Source organism: Aquila chrysaetos, chromosome 2 (assembly GCF_900496995.4).
Source record: "Aquila chrysaetos chrysaetos chromosome 2, bAquChr1.4, whole genome shotgun sequence".
NCBI lineage: Eukaryota > Metazoa > Chordata > Aves > Accipitriformes > Accipitridae > Aquila > Aquila chrysaetos.
The window spans coordinates 31,571,033-31,583,576 of record NC_044005.1 but is presented as its reverse complement, the minus strand read 5'-3'; the positions used below and the strand labels follow the sequence as shown (position 1 = coordinate 31,583,576).

General features: G+C 35.7%; 1 protein-coding gene across 4 annotated transcripts in view; it reads right to left on the bottom strand.

Annotated features, from left to right (window-relative positions):
• Nucleotides 1-222: 222 nt before the first annotated feature.
• STRN3 (striatin 3) overlaps nt 223-12,544 on the bottom strand; it is a 68,714-nt gene continuing 56,392 nt past the window's right edge. For all 4 annotated transcript variants that reach the window (XM_030043510.2, XM_030043524.2, XM_030043525.2 and 1 more), the window contains 8 exons: nt 11,534-11,709; nt 11,354-11,401; nt 8,300-8,421; nt 6,808-6,975; nt 6,402-6,542; nt 4,876-4,983; nt 2,474-2,560; nt 223-2,359 (listed from right to left, as the gene is read on the bottom strand). In XM_030043510.2, the coding sequence (XP_029899370.1) occupies nt 2,190-2,359; nt 2,474-2,560; nt 4,876-4,983; nt 6,402-6,542; nt 6,808-6,975; nt 8,300-8,421; nt 11,354-11,401; nt 11,534-11,709 (1,020 nt within the window). In that variant the 3' untranslated portion in view covers nt 223-2,189. The remainder of the gene's footprint in view (nt 2,360-2,473; nt 2,561-4,875; nt 4,984-6,401; nt 6,543-6,807; nt 6,976-8,299; nt 8,422-11,353; nt 11,402-11,533; nt 11,710-12,544) is intronic.

The following is a 12,544-nucleotide window of genomic DNA, read 5'->3' as shown; positions in this document are numbered from 1 at the left end:
TATACCTAAACATACTATTTTTACATGAAAATCTAAGATTCATATTGTGGTATTCTGTTTCTGCTGATACACTTTCAGGAAAGTGACTCATCACAGAGTAGCTAAATGTTGACCTGCAGCTAGCCTTTTGCAAAAAGACTGCCCTTCTGTACATCATCTTTATTGGAGAACTTGTAAAGAAATGGACAAAGGTTAATAGATAACATTTGACATATGGGCAAATTTTAAGCATTTAGAAATGAATTTATTATACATTTTTTTTTTTAATTCAATACAATGATTCATTGGCAGTTGGAAATAAAAACAGAGTATCTTTCTGGCTCCTGAATCACTTGAGAATCACTTCATATACAGAGATAGTGAAAAACAGTGTGATTATCATCTTATAAAGGCTCTAAGAATACACTTAGCAATTTTCATTTCTTGTAAAAATCTTTAAAAATACTGTGGAAACATGTTCTTATATGTGGGTACTGCTGCTTGAAACTGAACAGTTGGTTGACATCCAGACAACTATTACAATTTTTCAAAAGCAAAGCAGCTTATAAGCATAATAAACAAATGGTCATTTTGCTAAAATTCAGACCTAATTTAGTAATTTGTAGAATGACACTTTCAAACTGTGCAACACAAAATAATGTAGCCAACAGTAACATACAGGTACACCATTTAATATTTATTATATGCATTTTATATACATTATTTTTCAACAGCTGTACTTTTGCTATGTGGTACAATCTTAAAAATTTGCTGATTCATAGTTTGTAAAACAGAAACCTTACAAAACTCATCAAAACTCGCAAACTGATCAGAAAAGTTTTGTGGAAGACTAGAAAAAATACTTTATTGTATTAATCATGCATTACACAAACAAAATCTTTAGTTACACCATAAACTGAAGCACATCTGAAAACAAAATAAAAGCAGGGAATAACTAGTCAAAACACAGCAGATTTATGAATCTTGAATCAACTACTTTTGTATTCTATTTGAAACACAAATAAAAAAAATTTTCACTCCAAAAGTTCTGAAACAAGATTGTTTTTTTGGAGTCAACTCCACTCCAGGTACTTAACCAGAGGAAAAAGAATTTCTTGGTTTGCAACTTTAGAATTATCAAATGTCCCATTTTCTCATCTATTTTAGACTGTTCAAAGAGTGCCATAATAGATATACAGGGCCCTTTAACACACTACATAAAAGGATATAAAGACCAACAAAAAGTGAAATAAATAACAATAGGCCATTAGCAAGATGGGTAATCCTTGATAAATAAACTCGTAAATACAGTAAGATGTACAAAATATCACATAGTGATAGGATGCCAAGATTAAATTTTTTTTTTTTCTTTAAAGAGTTCATTCAGGGGTGTTAACCCCTCTGTGTTTCATTTGAACACATTTTACAGTCCTTTATTTTTGAAGACAGTTATGCGATGATGATGAATTAGCATCCTTATGCAAGGACTTAGCTGAGCTGTATTAGGCAAAAGAAGGGAAGAGTGTGGTTACACGGCAGCGGGTCAGTGAGATCTCTGTGTTTTAGGGTTCTATAATGCAGAAAAACATTATCAATACAATCTTGAGCACTGTTGTGACAGGCTAAATATATAAAAAGACTTATAAAAACTAGAATTTTATCCAAACATTTTGTGCAACTAATGCTAAAATATTTTAAGTTAAATTTCCTTTTCTTTAAAGCAAAATAAAAGTTTAAAAGGGGAATCTGTGGCATTCAACTGATAAACAGAAGATTACTAAGAGATGAAAAGAAAGCTACTCTTGGAGCTCACTTCCCCCCACAAGAGCACCACATTCCTAACCCTAAGGCAGCACACAGAGTCCAAAATAAAAGTCTTTTGTAAGATCAGACTCCACGTTTGCTTAAAGACACCTAAAGAACAGACATACGCTCAGTTCATATCCAGTCAAGGCTACAAATACTGGTTTTCTTTTTTGTACTTCTCCCCACCCCCCCCCAATACAGTAATTACAGTTAAATGAATGAGCCTGACATTGTTCAAGATGTGGTGACTTTTCACCAACTTATACCTGCCCCACGTAATAGCCTTCACCCAGGCAGATCAGATGTAGTGTCTTATTGGTAACCTTATCATTGATGGCAGTGACGCATTCCCTCTTTTTTGTCCAAACAGACCTGCTGTTATGATGCAGGTTTGTTCTGCTATGTCACACAAATACTTTGGCAAGGGCATCAGCTCCTGCACTGGCAATATATGCTTTTGATGGATGAAATGCTACATCATAAATTGATTCATCCAGCTTTTTCCTATGAGCTGTTATTTCTTGCACACATGTCTTGCTGTCCAAATTCCATAACCTAATGGAACAATCATGGCCTGTTTAGGAAAAAAGGAAAAAAAAGACAAAAGACAAAGTTAGATTTGTCAGACACTTACGGGCATCATAAATGCAAACTTTATAGAGTATAGAGAATATAAAAAACCCCTTACTTCCAGACATTAAATAGATTCCATTAGGATCTACAGCTAGGCTTGTGACAGCATCCAAGTGAGCAACCATAGAATGGATCATTTTACCTAAAAGCAAAATAAACAGTGAATTTCCTGTGAAGTATTGTTTCTTTTAAATAAAATAATGTTCCCATTAAATGCAATATAGAATAACACGTTTATTTAGATTCCAATAGTATCTGAATGATACAATTCTATTAGAAATTACTAAGTTTCAACTGCAGGCTCTTGTATAAGCATATGGGTAGATGACACACAATTCTCAAAAAAGCCATTCCCATTATAAGCACTCTTTTTATCCATCTGGCATCTTTACTGGTAGCAATGACAATGAAGACCAATCCCAAAATGACTGGGTGATAACCTCAATTTTTAGACCCTTTATTAAATGTCCTAATACCTGCCCCAGTAGGACAAAGTGTTGACAAAGCTTTGTAAAAAGAGATTTACTGAGTCATACCAGAGGTCCATCTATCTCTGTCATTGCTAGGAGAGAGGCTATTGGTGATAAACCAGGGAACAAAATAAAAACAAGGCAACTATAACTGACACTTGCCCAGAATACTCTCCAGCTTCTAATAATGAACTGTTCACTTATGTCACAAACCAGAGATGTTATCCCTGCATTCAACTACTCTTAATGCATTTCTTTTCAGTGACCTCCATTCCTAGACTTTTAATAACCTCTTTTAGCATCTTATGATGCTTTTTGGAAGGAGTTCCAAAATGTTTAACTGCACATAAGAACAACCACCTCTTTCTCTTTTGAACCTGTCACCTGTTGGGGTTTATCAACTGAACCTCAGTTCATATATTGGAAAAGAAAGCAAATAAATCCCTCTAAGACCGTGAGCAACATGAAGGATATCATCTTTGCCCAGTTGTCTGTTTTTCTGAAGAATCTCAGCCTATTTAGTTTCTAAGATTCTTCCTGAAGAAGCTAAAAGCTACTGAAGATCTCTGACCATCTTTTTAACCATTCCCTGAAGCATTTTAATTTGACTATAGCCCTTTTGAGATAAGGGAGCCTGAAGTAACAGAAAGTACACATGAGGATACACCAAGAATTCATACAAAGATATTAACAAGGATTCTTTTTGTTGTTTATTCCTTTCCTTCCTCCTAACATTCATTTTGCTATTCTGACTGCTAAACAACAAACCAACATTTTCATCCAACCTCTTCTTATAACTCCTGAGGTTTTACCTTGGGTAAGAACAGTCAGCCAGTGATTATTATTTTATATTATAAAGTTTGTTTTTCCTTAGATGCATCATTTCACATTTAGCCACACGGAATTTAATTTGCCTGCTCTTAAGTCTATTAAGATCTTCAGTTCTTCCTCGTCAGCCTTCATCTTTAATACCCTGAATTAATGAATGTCAGTAAACTGTCAATATACTGTCCCCTGTCCAGATGATTCATATTATGTTTACTTCTATCTTTTGTTTCCTGACTTTGACCCAATTATTTGTTCATGCAAGATTTTTCTCCTTATTCTACATCTTTGTTTCTTTAAAGGAATAAATTTTAATTTCAGGACAATCATTGCAACGCATTTAATGACCACAATTCAAATACATACATTCTTGGCAGGTGAGAAGGGGAAAAAATGTCTAGCTTTTTGCCTTTAAAACCAAAAACCCTAAGAACACCATCCCCCACTCCGCCCAAACCAAACCAAGCACACTTAAAACAGGGGTTTTATACATGTGCTTACTTGAAGTCTGCTTATGCTGATTTCTTTTTCTTCCAACTTTGGTAGGATAACATGCAGGAAGTGACTGATAAATTGACAAATGGGAAGTTTATGTTTGTTCTTACAATTATTCCAACCTTTTTGTCATGATAGACTGTGCAGTTTTTCCCTATATCCTTCCTTCCCTTTTTTCCAGATCCATTTCTGTTTTATAAACTTAATCAGCAACTTAAGTGTAATACAGGATTCCATTACTACAATGAATTTAGGGTTATTTCTTGCCCTAATAGGTACTAAGCAATGTTGTTTACAACTGAGAGTTGAAAAATGTAACTGATATATGCTTGGAGTTAAAGGCATGGAAATGATGAAGACGGGAGGAAAATGTCAGACATATTGTATAAATTAGCAAAGCGCTAACGTAAGAACGCCTTCTTGTCCCTCACAACTCTCTCTGCCTGTTTTGAGAGAGTATTTTCTGACTGCCGAGGTCACAACTGCAACAGATATCACTATTTCATAGAAAAGGTACTGAAGAGGTTTAACCTTACAAATACCAAAAGTTCTCTTCTGTGTAAAACTGCATCACTAGTAAGTTTTCTACAAATGGATTTTCCCTATGTCCATCCAGATTTACTTTAAACATACTCATGCATACAAATTAGGTTCTCTTTATCCTTACCCGTTTTGTTGTCAAAAAATTTGATGTGTCTATCTTCATGTGCTGTAATAGTTACAGGAAGTGTGGGATGACTTACTACCTTGTTAATATGATTATTTGATTGTACACCTGAAAATAAAATTAAGAAAAATATTCACCTGCCTTAAAGAAAGGGTTAAAGTTAAAATGTGAATATTGTAGCACTACACTTTAGCTTACTATATTAACTAATATTATATAAATAACATTTTAGGAAGACCATCAATGAATCTCCTAAGAAATAAATAATAGCTTCTTGCTTTACAGGGTGGGGCTAAGCCAGGTAGACTCTAGCCAATGTACTGTAAGGTTAAAGCTGTACAAGTGGTTTATACACATGAAAGATTCTTGAGAGAGACAGCGAACAAACCAAGCAAGTACTGAAGCGCAGCACAAGCCAAGTATAAATAAACTGTGGCACCTATAATATATGTTTAGCACACACCTCTTGTACCTCCACATCAAAAAGGATTTAGCTTGGGGAAAGAAAAAAGAGACAGAATCCAAATAACTGAAGTCAACCTAACCTATTAGATTCTGTCAGATATATTTATGTTGTATTTCAACTTAAAGAAACAATGACTGGTTTAGGATCTCTTTAGAAGTTTTTAGAATACTCCTTAAAAAAACACTTTCTTATCTTGATATGACAGTGTTTTAAGGCTTGTTCTCTTCATTTCTGTGCTTAATTTTTGTTGATTCCATTTAAGATTCTCTCTTCAAACTACAAAAGTTATTTCTCCAATTTGTCATGTTCTTTCTCACTGTCAATGCCAGTTTTTACACAAGCTACCTAAAATATAACTTTTACACAGCTCTGTAACCTGTGCTGAAATCTTTATATAACCTACTTAATACTGTAAGTATAATCACTAAGTAAACTAGACTACTTGGAGAGGAGAAGCAAATTCTGCCGTCGCATTATTCTTTCAGATCTTATTACATAGAAAGGAATGACCAGAAACTGGAGGTTTTCCTTATGGAACACTTTCATAGGTTCAAGAAAAGAAGGGGCCTCTATCTAGAGCCTCATCAGATACATACAATTCTTTAAGAGCTACATCTTTGTAGCACCTTATTTGTTGCAACAGAATTTCTAATATTAAAAGTTCCACAGGATAGAGTGTTTAATCACAACTTGTGCAGAATTCCACACTGAACTAATATTCTGCTTAATTCACTTATTTACTTATCTTAATATCCTCCACATCAAGGCTATATAATGAAAAATGTGTTTTAATATGCAATTCAGACAACTGAATCTTGAGAAAACTTAGCTTAGAGAACAAAAACTGTTGCTTTCACTATCTCTAACCGCTTTCAAATCCTGATAATCCACAACCTTTTCCATCGTGTCTCTTCCAAGCATCTTTAAGCATCTAACCAACTTTCGAATTGCATGATGCAGAAGAGGAGCAAAACTTTTTCATTTACTTCACCATATAATAAAACTTTGAAAAAGGCATCTCATCCAAGATGGGTATTTAATACAAGAGAGTTTTACTTACCAGATTCTATTTGTGATGAAAGCATTACCACTGACTGGGATGTTTCTAAATCATAGATGACTGTGCTGCCGGTGTTAAAAGACGCCACCATATGAGCAGGGTCACAACCTATAAAGTCAACTGATGTAGGTATTCCATGCTCTAGAAAGAGAGAAAAATATCTTTAGAAAGAATGAAACACTTTTAAAATTCTTGACAGTTTAAACATTTAGTTTGTTTTATACTCGTACTTTAAAGAAGAAATTTGCTCCCTTCTTTAAAATAATGCTACAGCACCAGGATTACTTTACTAAGAGATCTTTTCCCTTTGGTCCTGTTACCTAAGTTTTGATAAATGGCGATAATGAGCCTGGACACATCGTCAGCTGCCTCATAACAGATTTTCAAAACCACTGCAAAAACTTACCTTTCTCTCCATTGTAAGTGCAAATACAGGGCATTTTTTCTGGTGGGTTCCATAATCTAATAGTGCCATCTGCTGAACAAGATAGTAAGTGATTCTTTACACTGCTGTAAGCAAGACCCCAGACTGCATCTGTGTGAGCAATTAATGTGCCAGCTAGAACGTTTGGCTCTGGAAAAAACAAAAGTTCAAAAATGAAACCTTTTTAGTGAAGAAACATTAAATAAGTATTTCTTGTACCTCAACATAAATTAAATTCCACATAAAACTGTGGAACAGCACTTCCTGTGTAAGCAACAGCTAGAATATTACACAGGAGGTCATTTTGCACAGCCACTCCCATCTTTCTCACCCCCCCAACAAACAAACAACTCCCCCCCCCCAAAATATAAACACACAAAAAATCCCACCAAACCAAACCAACAAAACAACCCCACAACTATGTCCCTTCTTCCAGAATGATACACATTTTTTACCACCTCCTCTCTGAGGCAGTTGCTTCTTCCCTCCAAATTCACCATCTTAAAGATGCTTGGTCACAGCCCTTCCTCTGTACAAGGTGCAAACACACCTAACAAAATCAGCTTTCCACTTAAAAACTGACAGTTAATGCTGTTTTTACTCAGCGTACTCTGTTGACACAGGGGCATGCTCTAAAACTCTCAAGCACCCTAATAATTAAACCAAGATTATTTCTGTTGTGGAACAGGGAAACACATTCTTATTTTCTTTTCCCTGATACTTTATAGTTGTCTTTTATAGAGGGGTTTTTAATCTATTCTCTACCAGGCTTTGAGTAGAGAAATGAGAGAAAAAGATAAGTGGAAAGGAATAAAGGCAGATAAATCACTAAAATTTAGTTTTGCAGAAAATTTAAAACTAGTTGGTCTGTTGCATAAGCTCACTCATTACACTGACACAAGGGAGAGAGGAAGAATTCTTGACTCTGTCCCATTCAAACTTCAGTGAACCACGGAACTGCACCCTTAAACACAAAATGCTGATCACCATCAATGGCAGGAGAGTGATACCCAGTTTTCCAAGCAGTTAACAGCTCTTTAATTTTAGAGACATTGATTATGGGAACCAAAATGCCAATCAGAAACATAAGACACAGAATTTGATTACACTTATCTTAGTTTTCTGAGAAATTCCTATTAGAAGAAATAAATAATCATTCAAAAATTTTGAATTTTGGTTCAAAGTAGTAAGCATGCTTTTTAAAAAATAAGAGTTATGATTAATTTTTTTCTTTACCATTTAAAACTCAGAAATTGCCAGTCTTCCTACTACAGTTCTACACAAAGTACGTCACCAATGCAAGTGGGAATAAATAATTAATGTTTGCCACACACAAAAAAGTTGAAAACACACAATTTAGTTGACAAATGGCAGCTACGTTTCACAGAAGCTCTAGAAAACACATTAGCATCAAGCAGAAAATTAATGTTGAAGACAATGGTCATAAGTTGTTAACCTTTTAAAAGGTACTTGCCATAGGTATCATATGGATCCACATTAGGGCTAGGCATGTTCCACCACTGGATGGTTGCATCAATACCACCACTGAAACACTGTTCTCCATTGGAACTAATTGCCAATGATAATACAGGTCCACTATTGGGAGACAGAGAAAAGTAAGTTTATTGATACTGCCTACAGGATAGAAGTGAAAATCTGGCTATCTACTTTAAAAAAAAGTTGGATTGGATTAAGTAGTTAAAAAAATATTCAAACTCCAAAGAAACAATTCTGTTAAAACCTTTTTTAAGTCTCAATAAGTGATACCAACCTCTGTTAAAACATTCATAACAAATTAACTAAAACTATCCAGATTCAAGCAATTCAAAGAACACCACCTTATTTCTCAGAAGCAACAGCAATTACACCTACAAACAGTGAGTTTTTACAGTGCACCTATGCTAATCTAATAGCTAGCTGTGCTAGAGGTGGTTGTAGCTCCCCCACCCCCAACTATTTTCTCATCCTATTTTAGGAACTGACAGTAACCTATGCCCCAGTAAACTGGTTCAGAAGAATGATCCTAGAAAAGAGTACTTTTTGGCCAAGGTTAGACTTTTACTGGTTTAACTTTGTCAACCTGTTTGCTGTGATACCAGACAAGCACAAGCTGTAGCCCAAAGGAAGAAGCAGGTCTACTCCTTTGGACACACTACTGTAAAACCGTATCCCCAAAATTAGATGCCTGGCTCATTTGACAGGCCATGCTCAGGATATAAGGAGTCTACCAGTTGTTTAAGTGCAGATGAGAAAACCAGAATTACATATTTGAAGATGGTGAAAAGGAAGACTATTGGTTGAATCCATCTATGTATCTGGCAAAGGGAAGAATGAAGCTGAGCTGAAAAGGAATGTTGCTCAAAGCCTGCCTGAGGGGAAAAATAGTAAAATTACTTTGTTACCAGTCTCATTGGAAGTCACAGGGTGGGGATCAGCTCTGTATCAAAACATCCCCAATTCTTAGCTTTTGGTATTCAGTAACAAAAGCCCAAATATTAGCCCAAATTTAGAAAAAGAAAGAGCTCTGAAGAATTCAATTGGTCAGTGACCTTCTATCACTCAAAAGACCACTTGTATTTAAACATGAGGACAAATTAGTCACCCCGTCCTAGGGAAGTGTGTTTTACGCTTTAGCTAATAAGAGCAAAAATAGGACATTATGTTCTATCAAGTAAGTGGCTTAATAGGAGGAGGGTGATGATAGTATGTGTAGCTTTCCTAATACAAACTAATTTCTTTTTTTTTTATTATTTTTTTGTCGAGGCCAGCACAGGAAGTGTAATCCCCTTCCACACTTAATCAAAGAGCTCTCATGAAGCTTACCTGCTAACTGAGTTGGAGACTGGATCTTTAGTTATATTAGCAAAGTACACTCAAACTACTGTGACTGGCTATGGACTGCGCATTTTGTCTTGCCTTCTTATTGGAAGGAAGCAGAATTCAAAATTAGCAACTGAAACTCAGGCAGTAATAAAGCAGTTAATATGTGTTGAAAAATCACTAAGAGTTTTACGAATCCCAGCTCAACTTTTGCAAGTTTTATTAACATTGTTTAATTCAGGTTAGCTCAATGTCACCATATGCCACAACAAAGATCCTTCCTCGTTTCAGAGTAGTTTGTGCAATCTACTTTCCCAACACATTGGGCTGGACTGCAATCAGAAATGAGAATATATGTTATAGTGTGTAATGAACCACCATCTGCACACAAAGCAGGCAAACTTGAGATGGGAAAGGTAGAAGCCTGGGTTGACATTGCAAGAGAACTGACTGTAACGATCAGAACTTTACTCAGGTATTAATCAACTTTTTGATTACAACAATTATTTCACTGGTTTCCAACTTCCCCCAGTCCTGACAGGCATATGCGCGAATTAATACCCATGCCCTATCTACTACTTTGGCCTACCCTGGCAATGAAATTTTATCTCTTATTCTTGTTCAAGGCCCTAAAGAATCCAGAATCTTCCTAGTCACTTGCTCAATCTCCTGATTTTTCACTTACTGAATCTGCATTCAGTGGGGTTTTTTTTTGGTCCTGATGATTGCATCTGTACTTTTAATTTCTTAGACCTGTATCTGAAGATACTAGGTAAGACTAATAAATTCTACCTTATTTATCTTCTTCACATATTATATATAAAATCCATAGTACAAGACATGGACATCACTCAGATGATTTCATTATCACCTTCTACAATCTCTCCTTTCCATTGCAACTAACCACATTTGCCACTTCCTGTCCTTGTGTTGTGTCCTGGTTTCAGCTGGGATAGAGTTAACTGTCTTCCTAGTAGCTGGTACGGTGCTATGTTTTGAGTTCAGTATGAGAAGAATGTTGATAACACACTGATGTTTTCAGTTGTTGCTAAGTAGTGTTTAGTCTAAAGTCAAGGATTTTTCAGCTTCTCATGCCCAGCCAGCAAGAAGGCTGGTGGGGCACAAAAAGTTAGCACAGGACACAGCCAGGGCAGCTGACCCAAACTGCCCAACGGGGTATTCCATACCATGGGACGTCCCATCTAGTATAGGAACTGGGGGTAGTGGGGGCTGGGGAATCGCCACTCAGGGACTAACTTGGTGTGGATCGGCAGGTGGTCAGCAATTGCACTGTGCATCATTTGTACATTCCAATCCTTTTGTTATTACTGTTATCATTTTACTAGTGTTATCATTATTAATTTCTTCTTTCCTGTTTTATTAAACTGTTCTTATCTCAACCCACAAGTTTTACTTCTTTTCCCAATTTTCTCCCCCATCCCACTGCGGGGCGGGGAGTGAGTTAGCGGCTGTGTGGTGCTTAGTTGCTGGCTGGGTTTAAACCACGACAGTTGTCATGGACTGTGCAGTTCATGACAGGGACTCAGTATTGACCTGTTTTTATTGACCTGTTTTTACAAAGTTTAAGGGACGTTGTCTATACAATGTAAAAATAGAATACATTTGTGGCTTTTACACTGAAGTGTCTTATGAAACCATGACATAACAACAATACATTTATCAAGCGTTAATTATGTCAAACACTTACATGTGGGCCCTAAATGTGTAGATGGGTTCTACATCTAAAGAGGCACTCCTGAAAGAGAAAGGAAGAGTTATTACATTACATGAAATCTCTGCTGAAAAACTCTGAAAACATTTAAGAGTTTAATCAATTTCAAAGGCATTTAAAACACAACTGATGTTTTATAAAAACCCATATACTTGCTTTTTGGCAGGAACCGTTTTCTGCAGATTCCAAAGTTTTAGAGTATGGTCCTCAGAGGCTGTAACCAGCACAGGCTCTACAGGATGAAAAGCTAATGCCCGCACTCCATCAAAATGACTGCGTAGCGTATACTTAGGGTTCCATGTCTTTCGGAAGGCATCTTTATTAGCTGGCAGCTTCAAAAAAAGAAAAGAAAAGGAGTAATTTTATCTTGGGTTTAAAAATATGTATATCTCTCCCCGTATTTTAGGAAAAGATGCTATTTTTGATTCAGCTAGTATACGTTCAATCTTAAGTTTGCATTTGTCTATTGATCTGTCTATATGCATCTATAACTCCCTCTCTGGCATGCAAGGTAGTCTGCAAATTTTTCTATTGTAATAGTTTCTTTCATCCCAGAGTGGAATAGAGTACAATGCTGAATACACAGACAAGAAGCCTTGATTTTCAAAAATTGGTTTTAATCCTTTTGTGCAATGATACTTTAATTCTTCTTCCCCGAAGAAAGATAAAGGTTTGTTTCCTTGCTTATCATGTTGTCTACACCCAAGGAAGAGATTACAACTGTCAAAAGCTCATTTATCACTTAAACACAATAAAAATGAGCTTCAGGTGCCTAGTGAGTGATCTTCCTCAGATAAGTAACTTGACTGAAAATGACAGGAAACATATGTAAATCCTGAATACTTCTACATGCGAAGGTATGTACGCAGAAATAGGTAAACCAAATTTCAATACACATTTGTCATGATTTTAAACATACCATTACATATGAATATATTTAAAACTCATTAAAGACTTTAAAACATATTTATGAGACAGTAACTTAGTTGCTATATGAAGCAATATATACAAACTTTACATTTATATATTGTGAACATCCAATTCATACTTGTAACCTATAGACTGCTAGGCTAAAATACAAAAGTTACAGCTGCTTAATATTAATTATAGGTAACTCAGATGAATTACCAGAAAACTTCAAACTCTTCTAGTGACTGCAAGAGACTA